The sequence below is a fragment of the Sorex araneus genome, chromosome 5 (assembly GCF_027595985.1).
Source record: "Sorex araneus isolate mSorAra2 chromosome 5, mSorAra2.pri, whole genome shotgun sequence".
Classification (NCBI taxonomy): Eukaryota; Metazoa; Chordata; class Mammalia; order Eulipotyphla; family Soricidae; genus Sorex; species Sorex araneus.
This window is the reverse complement of record NC_073306.1, coordinates 34,037,971-34,062,119: the sequence shown is the minus strand read 5'-3', so window position 1 is coordinate 34,062,119 and position 24,149 is coordinate 34,037,971. Positions and strand designations below refer to the sequence as shown.

General features: G+C 44.2%; 1 protein-coding gene across 1 annotated transcript; it reads right to left on the bottom strand.

The window, feature by feature from the left end:
• Positions 1–4,745: 4,745 nt before the first annotated feature.
• LOC101542687 (putative olfactory receptor 2B3) lies at positions 4,746–5,693 on the bottom strand. Its single transcript, XM_004614195.2, has one exon. It carries the CDS (start codon positions 5,691–5,693, stop codon positions 4,746–4,748), a length of 948 nt encoding a protein of 315 aa, XP_004614252.1.
• Positions 5,694–24,149: the final 18,456 nt, after the last annotated feature.

Genomic DNA, 24,149 nt, shown 5'->3' with positions numbered 1-24,149 from the left:
TCCACGGTCTGGGCTGATGAGTCAACATGATGGAGGCTGTGGGAGGTGTGTGTGGCTGCCGGGGCTTCCAGAAGGTTGTTGGGGAAGGGCTGCCCACTCCAACTCCAAAACACAGAGACCTTAGCCTGTCACTTCTCTGCAGATTGGTCTCTGCAGAGAATACTTGTGGAGTGGTGGACCTGAGCCCTTGGCGAGGCTGCCCAGGTGTGGTGTGGGTGCGGCTGCTGGAGCTTTGGCTGCGTGGGTGTTTGGCTCTCCTGCCTCATTGGGTGTCCAGGAATTTTGAGCTGCAGGACCGGTGGCTTCCATAAATTTTAGCTGGGAATTGGTTGTGCAGGAGTGGTGTGAGTCAATATTTAACACGGTGGCATCTGCCTACTCAAAGCTTTCTGAATGGCTGGCCCTGAGAAGGGCTGCCGAGGGCTCCACGCTCCAGGTTTCTCCACTTGAAGCCTGTGGCCTGGGCACTGGAGCCCGAGCATCGGTGGGCAGCGTAGGTCTGGGTTCCCTGCATTTAACTGCATGACCCTCACATGCGCTCTATAGTAAGATGACTATAGTTTTCCTGGAGACTTTAGATAAACTCTGACTTAGCTGAAAGCCAGGGAACGCCTCTCCACTGTAGTTCTCCCTGGACTACTCTTTCTCCACTGAGGTTCAAACCCCTCCTACGTCTGTTCCTCCTTGACTACTATCCCTTTGCCCTGGCTTTTCATGTAGCCTTTCATTACTCCCAATTTTCATCTTACAGTGTTTAACTCTTTTTCTTGAATGTCTCTTACCTAACCTACTGAATAGTTTCTCTCCTTATTGAATTCAGAGAACCACAGTCTAGCTATTCAAAGCTAACTCATTATCTATATTTAATTAAAGAGAAAAACTGAAGTGCATGGTGGTTAGGAGCTGAGTTTGAAGCCCTAAGTTGAGTGATGTGGGAACTGGGATTTAAACTTCACTTTGTGATATATCTGGCAAGTAATCACCTACATATTCCATCCCTGAGTCCAAACACTCTTCCATCCCAGACATTCCTTTTTGTCCTGAGCTGCTTTTCCTGATGCTTCTTTCCACAATCCAGCTTCCTAAAATGAAGGCAATATCCCAAATCTCCTGAGCGGTCTCTCTGCTTCTTTACCCTAATCTGCATTTTTGTTAGGGACATCTCTCTTGAATGAATTTTTTTTATAATCACCTCAAGTATTTCACATTCTGATATCTAAATTTCCTATATCATAGTCTCTTCTAGCAACTTCCACAGTTCTTTCCTGCCTGTCAGTCTGTTCTCTGCACCATTCAAATCCATTTGTCTTCTCATCTCTTCCTAAAGTACCAGTCCTGGATAACATGACTTAGAGCTTACAACATCCCTACCATCTTGGGAATAGAGGCCTTGCTGCATCCTGCCAATCTTTTGAAATGGCTCCTGTTGCTGGTTCTATCTTTCAGTGCCCCAATATCTCTATTTAATCAATCTCCCTTGATAATTTCAGAAATACGTTTAAAATGCCCTAGAAAGTTGAATATTATTCTTCCTAATCATATTATAACTGTACTGTTATTTAATGTTGTAATTATCACTATCTTTTTATTGAATAGAAATGCCATCTTGGACATCTGAATGGATTGACTGTATCAACTTCATTGTATTTAAGGACTTAGTTTATGAAGATTCAATAACTCTAACTAGCCTTGATGTTTACCAAAGGAGGCCTAAGTGATTTTTATTTATTTTTTATTTTTTTATATTTTTGCTTTTTGGGTCACACCCAGCGATGCTCAGGGGTTACTCCTGGCTTTGCACTCAGGAATTACTCCTGGCAATGCTTGGGGGACCATATGGGATGTCAGGGATCGAACCCGGGTCGGCCGCGTGCAAGGCAAATGCCCTACCCGCTGTGCTATCGCTCTGGCCCCCTAAGTGATTTTTATTTTATTTATTTATTTATTTATTTTTTTGGTTTTTGGGTCACACCTGGCAATGCACAGGGGTTACTCCTGGCTCTGCACTCAGGAATTACTCCTGGCGGTGCTCAGGGGACCATATGGGATGCTGGGATTTGAACCCGGGTCGGCCGCGTGCAAGGCAAATGCCCTCCCCGCTATGCTATCACTCCAGCCCCCCCTAAGTGATTTTTAAAGTTTGTTTTATGAAGCCATACCTGGAGAATCTCAGGGGCAACCCCTGACTTGGTGTTTAGGGATCATTCCTGATGGTGCTCAGGGGACCATGTAGTATTTGAACCTGGGGTTTTGGCATACAAAGCATATGCTCAGAAGACTAATCATTTTTTTGGGGGGGATTTTTGGGTCACACCTGGTGATGCACAGGGGTTAATTCACACCTGGTTCATGCATTCAGGAATTAGCTCCTGGTGGTGCTCAGGGGACCATCTGGGATGCTGGGAATTGAACCCGGGTCGATCGCTTGCAAGGCAAACGCCCTACCCACTGTGCCATCACTCCAGCTCCAAGCCTAATCATTTTTATTTATTTATTTATTAAAAAAATTTTTAAAAATTATTTAAAATAAAAAATAAATGAATAATAAAAAATAAAAAAATAAATAAAATTATTTATTTATTTATTTATTTTTAAAAAAAAATTTTTAAACCATGTGGAAAGTTACAAAGTTTTTAGGTTTAAATCTCAGTTATACAATGCTCGAATACCCATCCCTTCACCAGTGCTCATATTCCACCACCAAGAGCCTAATCATTTTTAATTGACTTTTGTTCAAAATGGGAGTACATCAGTACTGCAATGAGGCAGTATTTCCCTTAATCCACCTACCACTGGGTGAATTTCAAGACTTTAAAACTAGATTTGAAGTAGGAAGTCTGAGAATTTTCAGTGTTCTGGGAGGATGTCAGAATGACAATAAGGTGAGAGGAATGCTAAAAACTCCTACACCCCCCCCCCCCACCAGACCCCTTGGTCAAATGAATATAGGTGAAAGTTGAAGGAAACTCCACCAATGTGGCTAGATGCTGCGAGGGGAAGCTTGCCTCTTTGACTCAAGCTTCACTGTGGCCTCCTCTGCCTTTATGTCTAATACAGAGTGTTCCTGAGGTCCTGGACTGGGGAGATAGCTCTGGGGTCAGTGGTGCATGCTTTGTAATTCACAAGGCCCTTTATTTGAGCCAGGGCACTGTGTGGCCCACCTAGCTCTACCAGGGAGATCTGGAGGCCATGGAGCACCACTGGGGTGACCCAGGAGTTCCCCAGCACCTCTGAGCCTAAACAGCCCTGTTGTTGCTAGGTTGTGGCATTGAACTGTCTAGCCAGGTTGTCCATATTTCAAGAGAAGTGTCTGCCGGACACCCTGAGTACTGCTGGAGACCCCCACCCCCACCCCTTGCACCCCCAGTAAAAATAAAATGAGATGAACAACAATTTCTGAAATGTTGTGAAGCAGCTTCTTGGCGTGTCCTTGGAGGTGCTGGGACTCTGAGGTAAGCGTTAGGTAAAGGCTCTGAAACGAGGACGCGAAGCCAGCTCACGAGGGTCCTCATGACCTACCAGACCTCTCTGTCCCCTCTTTAATGAAGTGCTTTAGTCATTGTCACTCACTCACATTTGAGCCCGTGTTTTGTAGAAGAGCTAGCATTTCAGATTACCGGGGAGCCTATCTGAGGAGCACTGGCTGTCGCGATCAGTTTCTTCCTTTCTTATCTCAAGGGGATGTAACCTTTTACAAAATAGTTTGTCAACTCAGAGCTTATGAGCGTCTTAGTGACAGAGCCACACTTGCTGAATCCAGAGCAGAGGGAAGTAGAGACAAATGCCTTCCTTTGTGTTGTCTTGGTAACCATCTCTCCCAAGAGCAGCGTGACCAACTCCTCTAGGTTGAAATGGTTTCAGTTGCTTGCTTGGTAATTGCCATATTAGGAAATAGAATGTGTGTATCAGAAGAAGAATAACAGCACTTATAGACAGCACTTATAGGTCAAACACTTTTTTTTTTATTTTTTTGACCATGCCCATTGGTGCCCGGGGGCTACTCCTGACTGCCTAATTAGGGAACAGTGCAGGGGGAATTGAATTAGGGCTGATAGCATACAAGGCATGTGCTTTATCCCCTGTACTATCTCTCTGACTGAAGCACAGTTTTATTTTTATTTATTTTTTTAAGAACTCACAATAATCCTATAGAATTTACTACTACTGCCTGCGAAATAAGAGCTCTGATGCCTGAGATGTGATTTGGATGGTCTGTCTGTGTAGAGACTCTGCAGCCCGTCCCTTTGCTACAGTAAGATGCACTGTGTACCTCGAGACCCCCATTTTCACAGAAGAACTGGAGTGACCACACCCACGCCCTGACATCACTTGCATCACTCTTCCTTTCTCCTGACTGTACACTCCTTTAGGTCCTCCTTTGGTTGTGACAAAATAACTAGTCTGGTTTCTGAGTTATCTTACCTTAGTCATCCTGAGCTAATTTAAGATGCCAAATCTTCCTGTGCTAGTCACTCAATCAGCAAATGTTAATGATTCTTTCTTTGTGCCATGCAACCTGCTGAGTCCTGGGAAAGTGGAAATCAATCAGACAGGTCTTGCTTTGGCATTGTGTCTACAGTGGAAACTCTTGATAAGTTAAACTGCTGCAGTCAATCCCCGCTAGGAACCCTATCTGACAAATCATTGTTCCTATCGGCCTGTTTAGTTTGTTGGGTGATTGGAGGGAGGTAGATGGGAGCACCACAGAACTTGTGGTTTTGGTGTAGTTGTGGCATCCTGTGCCTTCACTCAGGAGCTCTACCCCGGCCTGTTAACTTGAGGAAAGCTCTCTTCACATCCTTGTTTCTGAGACTGTAGATGATGGGGTTGAGGAAGGCAGAGATAACATTGTAGAATAAGGCCAATTTCTTGTCCCGCTCTGGGGAGGCATTCTCCCCAGGGTTCATGTACATAAACATAGCAGGTCCACAGAACATGGTGACCACAGTGATGTGGGAAGCGCAGGTGGAAAAAGCCTTGAGCCGACCTTGGGTTGAGCGGATTTTCAAGATGGCAGCAAATATACGAACATAAGAAGCCAGAATGAAGGACAGAGGCACAAGGAGGAGGATGAAACCCAGGATGAAATCCACTCGGTCATTGAAAGATGTGTCTGCACAGGCTAACTTCAGAACAGCAGGAACCTCACAGAAGAAGTGGTTGATCTCATTGGAGCCACAATAAGGCAGGCGCATGGTGAAGACAGTGTAGACTAGGGAGCAACTCACACCCCAGAGTCCACAAAAGATGACCATTGCCACACACAGCCAGGGGCTCATGATGACCTTGTACCTGAGTGGATAGCAGATGGCTACATACCTATCATAGGCCATGACAGAGAACAGCCAACCCTCAGTGATGCCCAGCACCAGGAAAATATACATCTGGGCTACACACCCAATATAGGAGATGGATTTCTTCTCTGAGAGCAGATGCACCAACATCTGGGGCACAGTGGTGGTGACATAGCTCATATCCAGCATGGAGAGGACGCTGAGGAAGAAGTACATGGGTGTGTGGAGACGAGAGTCCAGGTGGATCAAGGTGACAATGAGCCCATTGCCTCCAAGTGTCGAGATGTATAAGAAGAGGAAGATGTTGAAGAGGATCAGGTTAACTTGGGAGTCCCTGGAGAAACCGAGAAGAATGAATTCAGACACGGAGCTGTGGTTCTTCCAGGGAAACTCCTGCATCCTTCTTCAGCTGAAAAGAGAGAAATGGATCTATAATGGCCCAGGTTAGGCTGTGTTTTGCGATAACTGGCAAGGCCAGTGGTTGTTTGGCTACTACTTGAGCCTATGAGGTAGGAGACTAAGGTCTAGCTGAAAATTTAGGGAAGGGAAAAAAACAGAATTTTCTGTTTTTCAGGTCCAAATCTTTCTCCAAGACTTCTAGGTTCTTGTTCATCCCCTCTTGGTCCTCCAAGAACCATATACTTTCCTTCTCTCCAGGAGCCGCCAGCATATGGTGACTCCTCTTCCCTGGACCCAGTTCTGAAGTGAGATGATGAAACTCTGCCCTCTCATAAAACAAGCACTTGAAGCCTTTTCTTTCTTTCCTTTTCTTTTAAACTCAAGTCTTATTTTTTAATACAAAGAATGTGAGTAATCATTTTTTCAGGATGAAGAAAACGATCCTATATATTTCCTACATATATATTTATCTTTTTTGTAAAAGGGTACTTCTAAAACTCAGCAAAATTAGTTCCTATACTCAAAACAAGTATGATAGTCACCAAAGGGAAGAAAATAGGTAGAGATAACTAATCTCAGAAAGAACATGATGTCGCTGAATCTTCCTAGGTAGACTGTTCAGGGCTGACATTTCAGGGGACTTCTTGGAACAGAGGCGGATAGATTCTCCTTTCATTCTGAAGGCACAGTCGCCTGCAGCCACACCTGACGCCTTCCAACATAGCAAAAACCCAGCTCACGACTGAGCCTCATTAAGTTTCCAAGACACCAAACCATTCCAGCTTTATAGCTCCTGGAGTGCATGGCTGCACAATACCTCCAAATTTCACAGTACTGTCAGTCCATTAGGATCTAAGAAAGTTTGATGGAAAAGTTGCAGAGAAGAGCACCAGGCTCAATGAGCAAAAACAATTAAGATAGAAGGCTCCACCAGCACCAACCAGCACAACAGATTCTCAGACAGTGAGGACGACTTTTATCCTTTTGTACTTTAGTATCACTGTAGTGAGATATAGCCATTATCACAAATAGACTTTTATTGATCTGCCTTTTGATAATTCCATTTGCCTTTGTGTTGTGACAAATAATATCAAATCCTTTTCTGGGTGCCTTGAGTGTCTGAGACTTTGATAGGTGCACATACATATACATACACAGGACAAGTCAGATGTGGCGCAGACATGTGACTTTAAAAATATCCATGGATCTTCTGGACCTCAGGCTGATTCCCTCATCTGATGTTATTTTAGATAGAATTACTCATGATCTACCTTTCCCTGAATTGACCTACAACTGGAGACAAGGGTCTTCCTGAGTGACTTCCAAACTCCAATGGAGGCTGATTAATAATATCTTTTTTGTTCTTGTTGAAAGGAAATTTAGCCTCTTTGGGTCCCTAGACTGTGTCAGGAATAGCTTTCCTAGGTGTCACCTGTCCCTTGGAGTCTCTTTCTCTGCTGGGGTGGAGACTTTTGAATAGGCATTTTCCAATAGCCCCACTTGAAGACTGTGTTGGCATTTAGTTTGTGTCTTTAAAATTAGGATTTTCTTTGTGGTGACAGGGAAGGTGACATATTCTAATGGAGAATCTTGGGGTTTGGAATTAAAAGTCCTGGTACTTCTACTATGGTTCTAGGAAAGTATTTTAATCTCCGTGAGACTCGATTTCCTGCTCTGTTAGAGGGACCTAGTACCTATCATGAAGAGCTCTGTGAAGAGCAGCCTCATAACATGTGTAAAGCACCACGAGTATTGCAAACGTGAACTCAATATAAAATTGTTCCCACCAAATTCTCTTTTTTCTGATGTTGCTCATCAGATAGTCAACAAACATTAATTGATGCCTATTACCTATGAAGCCCTATAGTAGGAGCTGGAGATATGAAGACAGACAAGGTGTATTCCTGGTCTACAAGTAGCTTCTAATTCAGTTAGGGGAAGAGAGGAATAGACACGGATGACACTCAAATGTGTTTGGATCTAAGAAAGAAATACATGCTGGCAGCCGTTGCTCTGTGCTAGGTACTAGGTTCCCAGAAGGAAAAATCTCTGTCCTCAAGCAGCATACAGAGTGAGGATCCAGGTAACAAAGAATGACAGCCAGTGAGAAATACTGTAACAGGATTAAGTACGGGAGCATTGTTGTTCCTTAAAGGAGTTTGTGAGCTAGTTTTGGGAAAAACTTTTTTTCTGGAAGATGCATGATGTTAAAAGGTGAATAGCCGTTACCGAGAAGAAGGTGCAAGGATGAGACTTGCAAATAGATGGATCTGATGGTGCATAGGGTCATAACCAAGGAAAAGGATCATGTAACTAGGGAACTCAAGCCATAAAGTCCAAATACAGACTATATATGCATGGAGAAAGAAGCAGGCATATAAGAGGAAGGAGAAAAATTTTGAAGGATCTTGTGTACCTGGCTAAGGAGCATGGTCTTGACATTTAGAGCCGTGTTTCTCAACTTTTCTGACTGTGGCCTCCTTATGACTGTGTTTCCTCTCTGTTACTTCTCCTGTTCTACCAGGTGTACCTCTAGTCTTGTGCTATGCATCTCCCCCGACTTGTGTGATTTTTTTAACCTGTACCCCCTTGGAATATTCTGGGAAATCAAGGGTGGTGGAATATACAGCCCGTGGCTGGGAAACACTTATTTAGATGCATGCAAGTCACAGACAAGCCTTTTGTTGTTTGGGAGCTACACTTGGTGGTTCTCAAGGTTTACTCCTGGCTGGGCATTCAGGCAGTCACCTGACAGGCTCAGGGGGCCATATGGGGGACTTGGGATTAAACCCGGATCTTCCCTATGCAAGGCAAGTTCCTTACCCCCTGTACTATTTCTCTGATCTCCCAACAAGTGAGTCTTGAGCAGAAAGTAATTTGTTCAGGATTAGATTAAGAAACATTATGACTTGGTAGTTGGGAAATGGGTGGGGAGGGGAAAGTGGACAGGAGATGGCAGAAGGATGGGAGTAGACGGTCTGGGGCATTTGGTGGTGGCAAATGTGCAGTAACTTCATCAATACCATGAATGCTAACACTGTTGTGATGATGTTATCTATATTCCAATTTAAAAAGAAATGGATAAAAGAATCATCACTACTTGGGTAGAATGTAGGAGAAGGCCAGTTGGAGGAAGATCGGTTGAGGTGTAAGGGAAAGGCAGAAGAAAGCTAATATTTCTGATAATAAAGCAGCTGGGGAAGAGGAAGGGCTTAGAAAATGGTGTAGGAAATGGAATGAACATGACTTGGTAATGAAATGGGCAGACACTCAGAAAGAGAAGAAACGAGAATGAGCTCGAAGGTTTAGGTTGGGAACCCACATTGGCAGCCATCTTGCTACAAGCCAAACCTAGGGAGAGGGAGAGATAGGGTTAAATGACTGGGACTCAGGATTCATTCTGTCACCCACAGAATTTTCGCAAACAGTTTGAACATGGAGCATCGTTGAAGATATGGGCATTTGAGAGAATGACATGGCCACAGTCTCAGTGGAAGATAGAAATACGGAAGATGATTAAGACACAGGATGGGGGCATAGCCTTTGGGAAAACTCAGACAGGAGAGGCTCCCGAGACACCTATGGGATCATGGACACTGGGGAGGGAAACGGGGGCGGCTGACTGAAGAAGAGCATGTAGGGAGGCAGGAGAGCCCGATGCCACCCTTCAAACACCCAACCTCCAGGAGAGAAGAGTGCCAGAGGGCCCAAATGCTAGAGTCAGGAAAAGAGGAATGCAAAATGCTCTATTAAAAATGTAGCAATGTGAAAACTATTAGTATGAGAAACTTCTGCGGAGCAATGAGAGCAGAAGTCAGATATCTGGGTTGCAAGGAGTGAACTGGGAGATGGTGAGAGGAGGAGAGAGCCAAGATTGGAGAGGGGACATGGAGCTGTGCTGTATCAGACTGTGCCTGGGGAATCTTTCCCTGGAGAGGGCCAGGTTTTCAGGGGAGCATGAGCCGATTGAAACAATGTAACCAGGAAGTATGTGGAAACCACACATGCTGGAAGAGTTGAAGCCAAGAAGGCTGTTTGAGAGATGCTTGCCATGCAAAATGAAAGGTGAAAGAGAGGGTTAGCTCTGAAAGGCTTTCATGTCTAGCACTGGGTGAGCCAGCTGTGACTTAAACTGAGGACATAGGTCCCATCTTGATAGAACCAAGTTACTTCAGTGGGGTTCGTAGATAGGTTGAACTGATCTAGGAGGTAAGGGAGGTAATGACTCCAAGACAGGATCAAGCAAATGTCAGGGTGCGTTGGGGCCGGGCCTGCAGGCAGAGCAGGATGCTCTGGACCACTCTTTCCGGAAGAGTGAAGACTATTCCCCTGTGCTCTCCTTCCGTCTTCACCAGGACCCGGTGCCAGCTGCCTGGACCATTGCATCCCACTCGCACCTCACTCCCTGCCACACACACCAGTGACCAGAATATGGTAGAGAGGGAAGAAGTGTATAGAAGGACTAGAAAGGGACAGGTGAGGCTTCCCAGGAGGGTCACAGTGGGAACTGGGGGTCTCCTTTCCTGTGCAAAGGCAGCGGCCTTCCAGCTGTCCTGTCTATGTCCCTCTAACACCCGACATTCCCCGAACCTTCAAAACCCCTGACCCCCCCCCCCCCAACGCTTGTCATCCCCATGTTTCCTCTTCTGGCAGTACGTTGTCCTGTCCCCTCCTTCCTCAAAGGACAGCCAGCCGCCTCTGCTCCACAGCAACCATGCTCCCACTTGTTTCTCTTCACTCAACCAAGGGGCTGTCCCGAGGACAGAGGGGAGACCAAGGCAGAGTAAGCAGAAGAGGACCGAGGCTGCGGGTAGGGCAGATGCTCAGGCCTGAAGGGAAGGTGTGGGTGGAAAGGAGGAGAAGGCAGGCAAGGGTCTGGACAGACAGACAGATATACAGGGAGAGGCAGGAGTGTCAGGCAGACATACGCAGGAGCGCCTCACGGCTCAGAGCCCGGCCCCTGAAGCTCCCTTCTTACCTGACGCTGGGCTCAGCGACGTTAGAACCAGGGGATGGCTGGGCCCTCGCCTGATATTCTGCTCCTGATCTTCAGGGAGGAGAAATCGAGTAGCTTGTTATGAAACTCCTGTGCCGTGGGATTCTCCAGGCCCCACAGCGGTGTCCCCGCCCCTCTGCCGCCCTGAGCACATCTCACCGTTCCAGCCTGGTACTCAAGGTCTGCACGCCAGGTCCCCTGAGCCTCTTGGCTGTTCCCCCTGTGCTTCCCACAGGCCTCTCCCGACTGTTCAAGGGGGCAGATGCGTGAGCTTCAGTGTGTTCTCAGGTGGGGCAGAGTAAGGGGAGACTCCCACGAGCACAAGGAAGGAAAGAGGTTGGAGAAGAGGGATGGAAGGGAAAGCGCCCCTCTATTCTCAGCCCCGTACCCCGGCTCTATCCACTATTTGATCCTGTTTCTAGTGAGGTTATAGCTAAACTTGGCTGATAAATGGGGCTTGTTCAGCATAGAATCAGGCCAGGCAAGAAGTGAACCTTGAAGGCTGGAGTAAATAGTAAATATTCTACCAATCCCACCACATTTGTATTGAAAATGCACTCATTTCCTTATAAATATATATGTATATATATATTCAACACACATATATGTATATATATTATATAGGAGAAGCACTGCACTATAGCACTGTTGTCCTGTTGTTCATCAATTTTGCTCAAGCGGACACCAGTAATGTCTCCATTGTGAGACTTGTTGTTACTGTTTTTGGCATATAGAATAGAGCCATTGGGTATCTTGCCAGGCTCTGCCGTGCTGGATGTGGGAGTACTACTGTTTATTATTTATTATTTATTTAGTTACTGATTTAGCTGATTGAAGTAGGCTTGAATTCCACATTCCTTTAAATTTTTTTTTAGATAAAAAATTCATAACACTGTTCACAGTAATTGTTTACATTCAATATTTTAACACCAATCCCACCACCATTGCACCTTCCCACCACCATTACTTTGAATCTTCCTGCCACCACTCCAGCCTGCCCCTTAGGCAGATGCTAATTTACTTTGTATTTCTTGCCATGAATAGTATAAAGTACCTCATGGCCATGAATGTGCAGCTGTGCACTCCTGGAATTCTAAAATTTTTAAATTTTTAAATATTGGGGCCCAGAGGCATCTCTGTGGTGTGCTGCTTTCTTGTGGGTTTCACTTGTGAGTATCTGATTCATGGCTGTTAGTGCACTTAAATGGTGCCCAGAGGCAGTTCTTGGGTGTGACTGCCAGGAAACCTGAAGGGCGAGGAGATGGGGGGAGGTAGCCCATCCCTGACTCTACAAAGCCTGGAGTTTTCAGTCACTGGTCCTGCATACCTGGGCTTTTCTGATATTCGTTCTCATGTGTGGGGAGCTTGGGATGAACCTATGAAGGTCAGACATGGTGTGGTGGTGATTGGGTTCTGGAGGTTTGTGGCTGCCGAGGTTCATTTGAGGCAGACTGAAGGACACACCTGTCCCTCTCAGAGGTGCCTGGATGAAATCAGCCTGGCGCAGGGTGGGGAGACATCTCTTCACGTTAAGCCCAATCTTCACTCCATTCATATTTGGCTGTTTCTGAACCTGAGTCAGCTTTGCATGTTCCTGTTTGATGAGATGCTCCGTTCCCTTTCCTCCCCTTGAAGGCTGGTACCATCATGATTACGTATTGTATCATAGATTGGGTGCTACAGTTTTTACGTCTCACTTGCTTGCTCACATTTGGTGTTGCCAGCAATGCTTATGAACTCTGAGAAACCCTAGTCTATCTTTATCTGTTATCTTTCTGAGACATCAGCTTGAATTATATGTTGGGAGCCTTGTGTCAGGGGAGATGGGGTTTCCTAATGAACCAATCCAGCACCCACTATTAACTGTACCCGCACAGTTGCTCTACTTTTGTGGTTTAAGTAGAGGTATTTGTTCCACAGCATATTTGTGAGGATTTATTGAGCTTTGGGAACAGATTTTGTATGAAACTCAACAGAGGTCTCATGTATTTTCCCCCAGCTGAATATTCCACTGAGCAAAGCTCGACTCAGTTCTGCCTGTTTGGATGGTGGGGGTGAGTGAAATGATGCTCATCACATGCAAGTTTAGAAAACATGTAGAATCTCAAAATGTCTGACATTTAGTAAACACTATGAGGGTCTGACTGCATGGGTATATAGACCCCTCTCAGGTCCTTAGGTTTTCCTATGAGTCCAGTTGGTTGACTCTATGCACAGCTTTGAGAACACACCCATTGTGGAAGTTCGCTGTTGTGTACTCAGTGTTGCTTCACTTTTTATTATTATCATTTTGGCACCACACCAGTAAGTAGTACTCAGGGTATACTCCTGGATTTGATCAGGGATCACTCCTGGTGATGCTTGGGGGACTATATGGGATCAAACCCAGATCAACCAAATGCGAGGTGAGTGCCCTGCCCACTGTACTCTCTCTCTCTCTCTCTCTCTCTCTCTCTCTCTCTGGCCCCACAATTGTCTTCCGCCTCTAGGTCTGTCTGAGAGAGAGGCATAGTCACATAAACTTTTCTAGACCCCTGTGATGAATCTTTTAATCTTTATCTTTCCAAGTCCTTAACTGTCTTCTTGCCTTTAGCAAGCACCCGTGAAGAAGTGTAGAGCCTGACCCGTCTCTCGCTCCCTATAAAATGAATAGTCAGACATGCCATCAAAAGTTCTGCCCATAAAGACAATTTTTTTTCCACCACATTCAGAGCTGCCTCTATTGAGGATGGTGGTAATGCACTGAACTCCCCCCTCCCCCCTGCCTTCTGTTAATTGGTTAGAGAATATGGTCCTGAGGATTGAGGGAGCAGCAGCAGAGAAGTAGGAGCAGGGCCCACGATGACTTTTGAAGCCAACAGTTAGACCCAGCCTCATAAAAATTACTTCCATTTGAGGTTTTGTGTAGGGATATTCCACCCTGTTCCATTGGTCTTCAGCTCTGCCTTTGTTCCAGTACCATGCTGTTTTAATTGTTACTGCTTTGTAGTAGAGTTTAAGGTTGGGGAGGGTGATGCCTCCCATCATCTTTTCCCCAGTAATTGTTTTAGCTATCCGTGGGTGTTTATTGTTCCATATAAATTTCAGGATTGCTTGATCCGTTTCTTTGAAGAATGACATGGGTATCCTTATAGGGATCGCGTTAAATCTGTATAATGCTTTGGGGAGTATTGCCATTTTGACAATGTTTATTCTCCCTATCCATGAGCAGGAGATATGTTTCCATTTCCTCATGTCCTCTTTTATTTCATGGAGTAGCGTTTTATAGTTTTCTTTGTAGAGGTCCTTTACGATCATCTAATCTTTGATAAGGGAGCAAGAGATGTGAAGTGGAGCAAGGAAAGCCTCTTTAACAAAGGGTGCTGGCACAACAGGACAACCACATGTAAAAGAATGGGCTTAGACCTCGACCTGACACCATGCACAAAAGTCAGATCAAAATGGATTAAAGACCTCAACAGGGCTGGAGCAATAGCACAGTGGGTAGGGCGTTTGCCTTGCACGCGGCTGATCCGGGTTCGATTCCCAGCATCCCATATGGTCCCCTGAGCACCGCCAGGGGTGATTCCTGAGTGCAGAGCCAGGAGTAACCCCTGTGCATTGCCAGGTGTGACCCAAAAAGCAAAAAAAAAAAAAAAGACCTCAACATCAGACCACAAACCATAAGGTACATTGAAGACAAGGTCAGCAAAACCCTCCACGATATTGAAGATAAAGGTATCTTCAAAGATGATACAGAACTAAGCAATCTAGTAGAAACAGAGATCAATACATGGGACTACATTAAACTAAAAAGCTTCTGCACCGCAAAAGATACAGTGACCAAAATACAAAGACTATCTACAGAATGGAAAAGGATATTTACACAATACCCATCAGATAAGGGGTTGATATCAATGGTATATAAAGCACTGGTTGAAATCTACAAGAAGAAAACATCCAACCCCATCAAAAAATGGGGCGAAGAAATGAACAGAAACTTTTCCAAGGAAGAGATACGAATGGCCAAAAGGCACATGAAAAAGTGCTCTGCATCACTAATCATCAGAGAGATGCAGATCAAAACAACCATGAGATACCACCTCACACCACAGAGACTAGCACACATCCAAAAGAACAAAAGCAACCGCTGTTGGAGAGGATGTGGGGAGAAAGGGACCCTTCTACACTGCTGGTGGGAATGCCGACTAGTTCAGCCCTTTTGGAAAACAATATGGACGATTCTCAAAAAACTAGAGGTTGAGCTCCCATTTGACCCAGCAATACCACTGCTGGGAATATATCCCAGAGGAGCAAAAAAGTATAGTTGAAATGACATCTGCACTTATATGTTCATTGCATCACTGTTTACAATAGCCAGAATCTGGAAAAAACCCGAGTGCCCTAGAACAGATGACTGGTTGAAGAAACTTTGGTACATCTATACAATGGAATACTATGCAGCTGTTAGAAAAAATGAAGGCATGAAGTTTGCATATAAGTGGATCAGCATGGAAAGTATCATGCTAAGTGAAATGAGTCAGAAAGAGAGAAACAGACATAGAAAGATTGCACTCATCTGTGACTAGTCTAGAATAGTAGACTAGGAGTCTAACACCAAAGAATAGTAGAAATAAGTACTAGGAGGTTGACTCCATGGCTTGGAGGCTGGTCTCTCATTCTGGGCAACTCAGAGAAGGGAACACCAAGTAAAATGTGATCGGAGGTCATGCGGGAGAGGGGTGACGTGTGCCGAATGTAGACTAGAGACTGAACGCAATGGCCGCTCAACACCTTTATTGCAAACCACAACACTTAATCAGAGAGAGAGAACGAAAGGGAATACCCTGCCATAGTGGCAGTGTGGGGTGGGGGGAGACGGGACTGGGGAGGGTGGGAGGGAAGCTGGGTTTACTGGTGGTGGAGAATGGGCACTGGTGAAGGGATGGGTTCTCGAACTTTGTATGGGGGAAACATGAGCACAAAAATGTATAAATCTGTAACTGTACCCTTACGGTGATTCACTAATTAAAAATTTAAAAAAATTGCTTCCATTTGAGCAAATGATCCAATGACAACAGATCAAACGGCAAAGAAGTTGTGGTATATTTACACAATGGAATACTATGCAGCTACTCAAAAAATTGAATTCATGCCCTTCACGGCAACTTACATGGAAAGATTATATCATGATGAGTGAAATAAACCAGAGGCAGAAGGACAAATACAGGAAGATCTCACTCATCTGTGGTATAGAGAGAAACAAATCAAGGGTATGGACAATGTCAATTGATAGTAAATTCTGTAGACTGGAATACAGCCCTAAGAGCGCCAAGTCTAAGAGGCCGGGGGAGGAGAAATATAGGTTGCCAGGAAGTAACATAAGTGATTACAAGTGGAGGTTCTTGAGCACATGGGCTGTGCTAAGGGAGGTAACAGTATGCATAAAAGCCGTAACTGTCAATCAACAATAGGAGTGGGGAGGAAGGGTCAGGGGTACTTTGATGGCTGGGGGTGTATAGGAACTTTAGACATCAATACTAGAAAGTTGATTGTGGGGTCCCCCCTGCGGGCTAAGGAGGGGACGCAACCAAACATGGAGGTTTTCTGTCTTTTTTGGGGGCAGATGAGAAAGAAATTTTCCTTCTATTTAGTTAGCTGAGATTTGCAAAAATCATAAATGAGAAAAAGATTATGTGCATTTAAACTTTATGCAAATATATTTGAAGTGACATATTGGTGACTCTTTGGGGGTTGGACTTAGATCTTTTCCTGTCTGTTTCTGATACCAAAGTTGAGTGCTTGGTGGGCAGAGCAGAATTCAGGGGGAGAGAAAATACTTTTATGGGGATTGAAAATAGGAAACTTCCTAAAAGAAGAACCTTCCTGAAACCTTCTTGGATGAAAAAGGGGGAGGTTAGGTGGGTAGCAGGAGTGGGCACTTGTAGGTGGAGGGACCCAGAGTCAAGGCTGGCTGGAGAAGAGTCATGGAGTGAGAAGTAGGAACACTGGGTGGGCATGGAGTGAATTTCCACATCCTGAGAGCGCCAAGAAGAAGCACCATTAGTCTTAGAGATGATTCTCTTATGCTCCCTCTAAGGACCCCAGAGCAATTTTCCTAACAACCCCCCAAGAAACGCAACCCTGACATCTTGCTGATAATTTATTATTTCTCCAGAAAACCAAGTCTTCTATTTCCAGAGAGCTTGCGTCCTCAGAGACGCTGGCTTCCAGGCAGGAAGGCTGGCACGTGCATTTCCTTTACCTCTGTGGCACACCACTCTCACGGGGAGTGGGGAAAGTTCTGAGGGGGGCAACTCCCCTCAATTTAGCTTCTGGAGAAAGTTGTTAATGAGCAAAGCAGCTTCTTAGCATTTAGTAGTCTTTTGGGTCTTCTTAATATTCAGGTATTGTTTGGCTTACCAAGAAAAACTTTCTTTCTAAGCTGCTAAGAATAACCGGAACACTTGTCTATGGAATCACATTAGAGGCATATAGAAAGTATTTAGTTTGATAAATGTAGCATGCCAGTTATGTTTAAAATACATTTCCTTGTACTTTTGCTGTTGGTTTATATAGTAGTTTTATTTCTCAGCACATGTTATTAGTCTCCCAGGAGCAAGAACCATATTTTATGTATGCTTTGGGTTTTTTTTTGATAGCATAATTAATTGTGGTAATTTATGGGTCATTTACTCCTGATGTGTTTGTTGACTGATTTTTTTCATGTCTCCATGTTCTCATGGTTTATGATGTGCTTTTATACACCTACAAAATGTTATCTAACCACTTCACAGAGAAGCAGTTGTATCAAATAAACTCTATTCCCTGAAAAAAAAAAAAGAAAGTATTTAGTTTGAAAGATATATTTTATGCCAGGTTCAATTGCAAAGCAATGAAATTTTATTGGCTTTGGTGGAGCTAGAAACAGTTAGATACTAGTTAATGTGGTTAATGGGTTAATGTGGCATCTGGTATTGTTACTGTGCTTCATGAGTTCATGTTAATGGGTTAATGTGGCAGCTGGAATTGTTATTGTGTTTCATGAGTTGTATATTTGTGTGTGTTTGTTAAAGGTATGGCTTTGCCTGAATTTAACATTTGTTGTTGACAAATACAAGCTCCTATTAATCATTGAACATTTTTAAAAGTATCTAGTTTTGATATTTTAACAGGATGAGAACACTATTTGGGTATCCCAAAGAGGAATCGAAAGAGCTATGCTTGGAGTATCATGTTTCACTCAAGTGAGAGAAGGAATCCGGAGTTCCGACCTCCGTCAACGGTCAAGAATCAGGGACGCTGTCTCGTTTGCCAAGGCATCAAAACTCAGATGAGCCGGACATGTAATGCGATTCAGAGATGACCACTGGACTAGAGCTGTCACCGACTGGATTCCACGGGACGTCAAAAGACCACATGACCACCCACCAACAGATGGTCAGACTTCGTCAAAACCCTGAATGAAAGGTTTGAGGCTCTTCCTGTTCCTGGAGCGAGCAGATATCATTGGGCTACAGTAGCACGTGACAGGGACGAATGGAGATGCTACTGGCACCCACTTGAGCAAATTGAAGATCAATGGGATGACAAGAGATACAAGTGATCTAGTTTTAAACACAATGATTCTAAATGATAAGTTATAAAAAGTTATTTAAATTTTAGGGACTAGAGTATAGCAGGTAGGCTGCTTGCCTTGACTGTGGCTGAGCCTGGTTCAATCCCTGGCACCACATATGGTTGCCTGAGGCAGCCAGGAGTGAGCCCCACACATAGCCAGGAGCCTCTGGCACCACCTGAAGAAGTTAAGGTTTTCTTTTTTTTTTTTTTGCTTTTTGGGTCACACCCAATGATACTCAGGGGTGACTCCTGGCTCTGCACTCAGGAATAACTCCTGGTGGTGCTCGGGGCACCATATGGGATGCTGGGAATCAAACCCAGGTTGCCGCATGCAAGGCAAACGCCCTACCCACTGTGCTATCGCTCCAGGCTCTAAAATTTCTTTTTTTTAAAAAAATTTATTTATTTTTTAATTAGTGAACCACTGTGAGGGTAAAGTTACAGATTTACACATTTTCGTGCTTGTGTTTCCCTTATAGAATGTTCGAGAATTCATCCCTCCGCCAGTGTCCATTCTCCACCACCAATGAACCCAGAATCCTTACCACCCCCCAATCCCACCCCCCCAAAAACCCCACCTCTGTGGCAGGGTATTCTCTTTTGTTCTCTCTCTTTTTTGGGTGTTGTGGTTTGCAATAGGGGTATTGAGTGGTCATCGTGTTCAGTCTCTAGTTTACTTTCAGCACGCATCTCCCTTCCCACGAGGGATCTCCAACCACATTTTACTAGGTGTTCCCTTCTCTGAGCTGCCTTTCCCCCAGCATGTGAGGCCAGCTTCCAAGCCATGGAAACAACCTCCTGGTACTTATTTCTACTATTCTTGGATGTTAGTCTCCTATTCTGTTATTTTATATTCTACAGATAAGCGCAATCTTTCTATGTCTGTCTCTCTCTTTCTGACTCATTTCACTTAGCATGATATTTTCCATGTTGATCCACTTATATGAAAAGTTCTTGACTTCATCTTTTCTAACAGCAGCATAGTATTCCATTGTACACATGTACCAAAGTTTCTTTAACCAGTCATCTGTTCTTGGGCATTTGGGTTTTTTCCAGATTCTGGCTATTGTAAACAGTGCTGTAATGAACATATAAGTGCAGATGTTATTTAGACTATACTTTTTTGCTTCTCTGGGATATATTCCCAGCAGTGGTATTGATGGGTCAAATGGGAGATCAATTTCTAATTTTTTGAGAAGCGTCCATATTGTTTTCCAAAAGGGCTGAACTAGTCGGCATTCCCACCAGCAATGTAGAAGGGTCCCTTTCTCCCCACATCCTCTCCAACAGCGGTTGCTTTTGTTCTTTTGGATGTGTGCCAGTCTCTGTGGTGTGAGGTGGTAGACCCTATCATCCCGTTGCTCATCGATTTGTTCAAGCGGACACCAGTAATGTCTCTCATTGAGAGACTTATTGTTACTGTTTTTGGCATATCCAATACGCACAGGTAGCTTATCAGGCTCTGCAGCGAGGGCTTAATACTACTGGGCTCTCTGAGAGGGGCGGAGCAATCAAACTTGGGTTGGCCTCGTGAAAGGCGAGCACCCAACTGCTGTGCTATCGCTCAGCACAGTGGTAGGCCCTAAAATTTCTTAATAGATGTGATCTCATTACATCATTGTCACGACCTACTGAGAACAGTGAGGTTATTGTGTTCATTTCACAAAGTCAGTCATTCAAGGTGATAGTAGAGAGACATAGAGAGACAGTAACAGAGACAGGACTCAAATGCTAATACACATGCTCTTACCATCATCCTAAGCTGAAGTGTGCCTCTCACATCATAAGACTTCATGCAGGGTTTAGGAGGCCCCCCAAGTAGGCCACTTTAGGGAGATATTGTGAGGAAAAACTGGCCTGTATATTAATGTTATAAAAAACAGAGTGTGCATAATACAGAAAAACTGCCAGTTCTTGGGTTTTTTTTCTGCACAGGAAGCTCTAAAACACTGGATTAAAATGTCACATCTGAGCCATTTGCATTGGCAGTTAAAAGATGACTGCTATCAATTTGTTCAAATAGCACCATTTTAACACATAATGTGAAAATAACACTTCACCAGGACAATTAGAAAGACATTGCACTGGTAGTTAAAAGACTGGTAGCTATCAATTTGATAAGACATGGGTAGGACTTGGCCTCAGGCCATTGAGGAAAATGCTAATGCTCCTGTTATTCTTCCTTGAGGACCTCTCCTTACGTCAGCCATTCACAGCACAACCAAAATTCTCTCCTTGGCAATTTGTTAGCTAAATTGAGCAGCGTTAAATGGAAAACAGGGCAAATAAAATCAAGAACATATACACTACTCTCATACTGTCTTCTTCAAATGAGCTTCTCTTCCACAGTCTAATTTTGTAACACTTAAAATACTTTAAGATGGGGAGGGGGGCAGATCCTTTACAGGACCCCATTCTTTGAGCTCTTGCCAAACAGCGATTTACATACAAAGTAGGTATGTAGATATATCTACATAGGTAGATAGGACAATGGGTATGAGAATGGGAATGACAACCAGACCCGGATTCTAGCCCTGACTCCATTGCTAATTGACAGAGTAACCTTGGGAAAATGATCTAAACTTTAGGTGTCAATGTCTTATTCTAGAAGCCAATAACAAAAGAACATTCTCAAAGGATTGTCCCGATGATTAATTGAAAACATATGTGCAAAAAAAGCAACCAGGGGCTGGAGCGATAGCACAGCGGGTAGGGCATTTGCCTTGCACGCAGCCGACCCGGGTTCGAATCCCAGCATCCCATATGGTCCCCTGAGCACCGCCAGGAGTAATTCCTGAGTGTAGAACCAGGAGTAACCCCTGTGCATCGCCGGGTGTGACCCAAAAAGCAAAAAAAAAAAAAAAAAAAAAAAAAAAAAAAAAAAAGCAACCAGTGCTGGCGTGGAAGTGGGGAAAAAAGGGCCGCTCCTTCACTGTTGTTGGGAATGCTGACTGGTCCAGCCTTTCTGGAAAACAATATGGACAGTCCTTCAAAAACTAGAAATTGAGCTGACCCCGCAATACCACTTCTGGGAATATATCCCAAGGATGCAAAAGAGCACAGTAGAAATGACATCTGTACCTATATATTCATTGCAGCACTGTTCACAATAGCCAAAATCTGGAAACAACCCGAGTGCCCTAAAACAGATGACTGGTTAAAGAAACTTTGGTACATGTACACAATGGAATACTATGCAGCTGTTAGGAGAGATGAAGTCATGAAATTTGCTTATAAATGGATAGACATGGAGAGTATCATGCTAAGTGAAATGAGTCAGAAAGAGAGGGACAGACATAGAGAGACTGCATTCATTTGTGGAGTGTAGGGCAGCATCACATGAGGCTAACATCCAAGAATGGTAGATACAAGGGCTAGGGGGATTGCATCATAGCTGGAAGCCTGTTTCATGAGCAGAGGGGAGAAGGCAGATGGAATAGAGAAGGGATCAGTAAGAAAATGATGGCTGGAGGAACCAGTTGGGATGAGAGATGCATGCCGAAAGTAGATAATGGACCAAACATGATGACCTCTCTGTGTCTGTGTTGCAAGCTATAATGCCCAAAAATAGAGAGAGAGTATGGGGAATATTGTCTGCCTTAGAGGCAGAGGAAGGGTGAGGAAGGGAGGGGTATTGGTGGTGGGGAATGTGCACTGGTGGAGGGATGGGTGTTTGATCATTGTGAGATTGTAACTCAAACATGAAAGCTTGTAACTATCTCATGGTGATTCAATAAAATTAAATTAAAAAAAGAAAACATGTGCAAAGTTGCTTGATGTTATGCCTACAGATTAGCTAGTGCTCAAACAAAAAAAAAAGAGTAGCTGTTGTTGCGATATTATTTTATCCTCACACGTCTTTTCCCCAAATTTCCACATTATTAGAGAGGCAATTAGAACTCAGAGAAGAAGAAATTAGTTAGAGTAACTCAGTTTATAACCCCACCAGTACAGAGCACAGTCCGGATCTGTCATCTCCAAATGACCTCTTTTCACTGAGTTCTGCCGCTTCTGCAACAGCTACAGCTACACAATGCCAGGCCCCTAACTGACAGTGACCTGGCAGTAGTAACCTTCTCAGGTTCCTGGTTTTGTCCTCCATGCCTCTTACTTAACCTTTCCACCTTGATCTAATACTCACTCCTCTTCCACACCCATGCTGGGGCAGCTCCAGCGTCCATATATGAGTCAGTGACTCTTTTGGTAACTCTGCTCCAGAAGATACTGCATTCCAACAGTATCTCCCAACATCCCCGGAGAGTTCTTATTGGTGCATTAATGAGGCTCTTGGGTATCCAGGATCAAGGAGTCCCAAAGCGCACAGCAAATAGATCCCAGTATGACCTCTGGAACCTTCCAGTCCTGAGGGATCCTATTATTCAGGAAGTTAAACAATAAGAAAGTAATCAGCATAGAAAGAAGGTCTGTGTGTATCCTGCTGAAGAAGCCAAGATTTGGAGAAAGTGGAACAGCAGAGAAAGGGTGTGGAAATTGATCTTTGAATTAATACCTCCATTTTGGGGCCCCTCTAAGTACAACAAAGATGCCAACACCAACGCCCAAGTTTTAGCTGCTCTGCTTGTCTGGTTTGAACTTTAGGTCTTCCAAAGAAAAGGAATGTCAGAACTGGAAAGACCTTAGGCATTGCCTTCCCAAACTGACATTGTAGAATGGGGAAACAGAGGCCCAATATGTAGAAATAACTGTGGGAAGTCACAAAGCAAGGACTAACAGTAGGTCTCTTATCATGCAATGTCTTACCTCTATCCCACTGAAGGTCAAACTAATTACAAATCTGCCCTCATCTCTTCCCACTTTTTTTTTTCTTTTTTATTTTTGGGTCACACCCAGCGATGCTCAGGGGTTGCTCCTGGCTCTGGCTCTGCACTCAGGAATTACTCCTGGCGGTGTTTGGGGAACCATATGGGATGCTGGGAATCGAACCTGGGTCGGCTGCATGTAAGGCAAACACCCTACCCGCTGTGCTATCGCTCTAGCCCCTCTTCCCATTTCTATGTCTGCCCACCCACTTTAAGTTCCCCATCCTGGGATCCAAGAAATCTCTTCCCCTCATTGTCCCTAAGGACTAAAGCACAAAATGAGTTGTTGGGTAGGTGATAGCAAATGGTGAGAAAGCAAGCTGAAAAATTGTTCAAAGCCAGTTCATGGATGGTCTTGAGTTCATGTTGTAGCCTAAGGGCACCAAAGATCCACTGGAAATTTTATTCAAGAGAGTGGTTCAGTGGAATGCTAACTCACGAGAGCCAGTTGTGTTTACCATTTTCCTACTGTGTGTTCAGTGGTGTCACACTGGTAACTTAGCCATGGTTGAAGTATTCATACCAAAGAAACTGGCGAATGAAATAGGAGAGCTTTTCTTTTTTTTTCCAAGAGAACTCATTATCAAATACTTACCAGCAATTGTAATTGGGTGATCAGAATAATGTTTTGGGAAGATTGTTAGTTTTCTCGGTTATTAAGAGTGAAAGGAAAAAGATCAATTTATAACTATTAAAGGAGTCCAAGTGAAAATTGTCAGACATTATTGGCTAGGTTTCCTGGGGATTGAAAGAAAGGAAGAGATTAAAGAGAATTTTTTCTTTTTTTGGTAAGGCGCAGGGCAGGAGTTACTCCTAGCTCTGTGCTTGGTGGACACTCTTGGTAGTTCTTGGATGGAGATCCTGTGGTGCAGGGATCAAATCTGAGCATCCGGGCCTCCTGCATGTAGAGGATTAGAGAGAATTAAATAGTTTACCTGGACGAGGGGTGTTCATTTATTTTGGACAATTGGACCGATGATTGCACCATTTGATGAAAGGTAAAACTCATGGGAGGAACAAATTTTAAGTGAACGGTAATGA

Bases quoted from the DNA above. Each gene is read 5' to 3' on its own strand.
- LOC101542687 (XM_004614195.2), bottom strand. From the start codon at position 5,693: ATGCAGGAGTTTCCCTGGAAGAACCACAGCTCCGTGTCTGAATTCATT.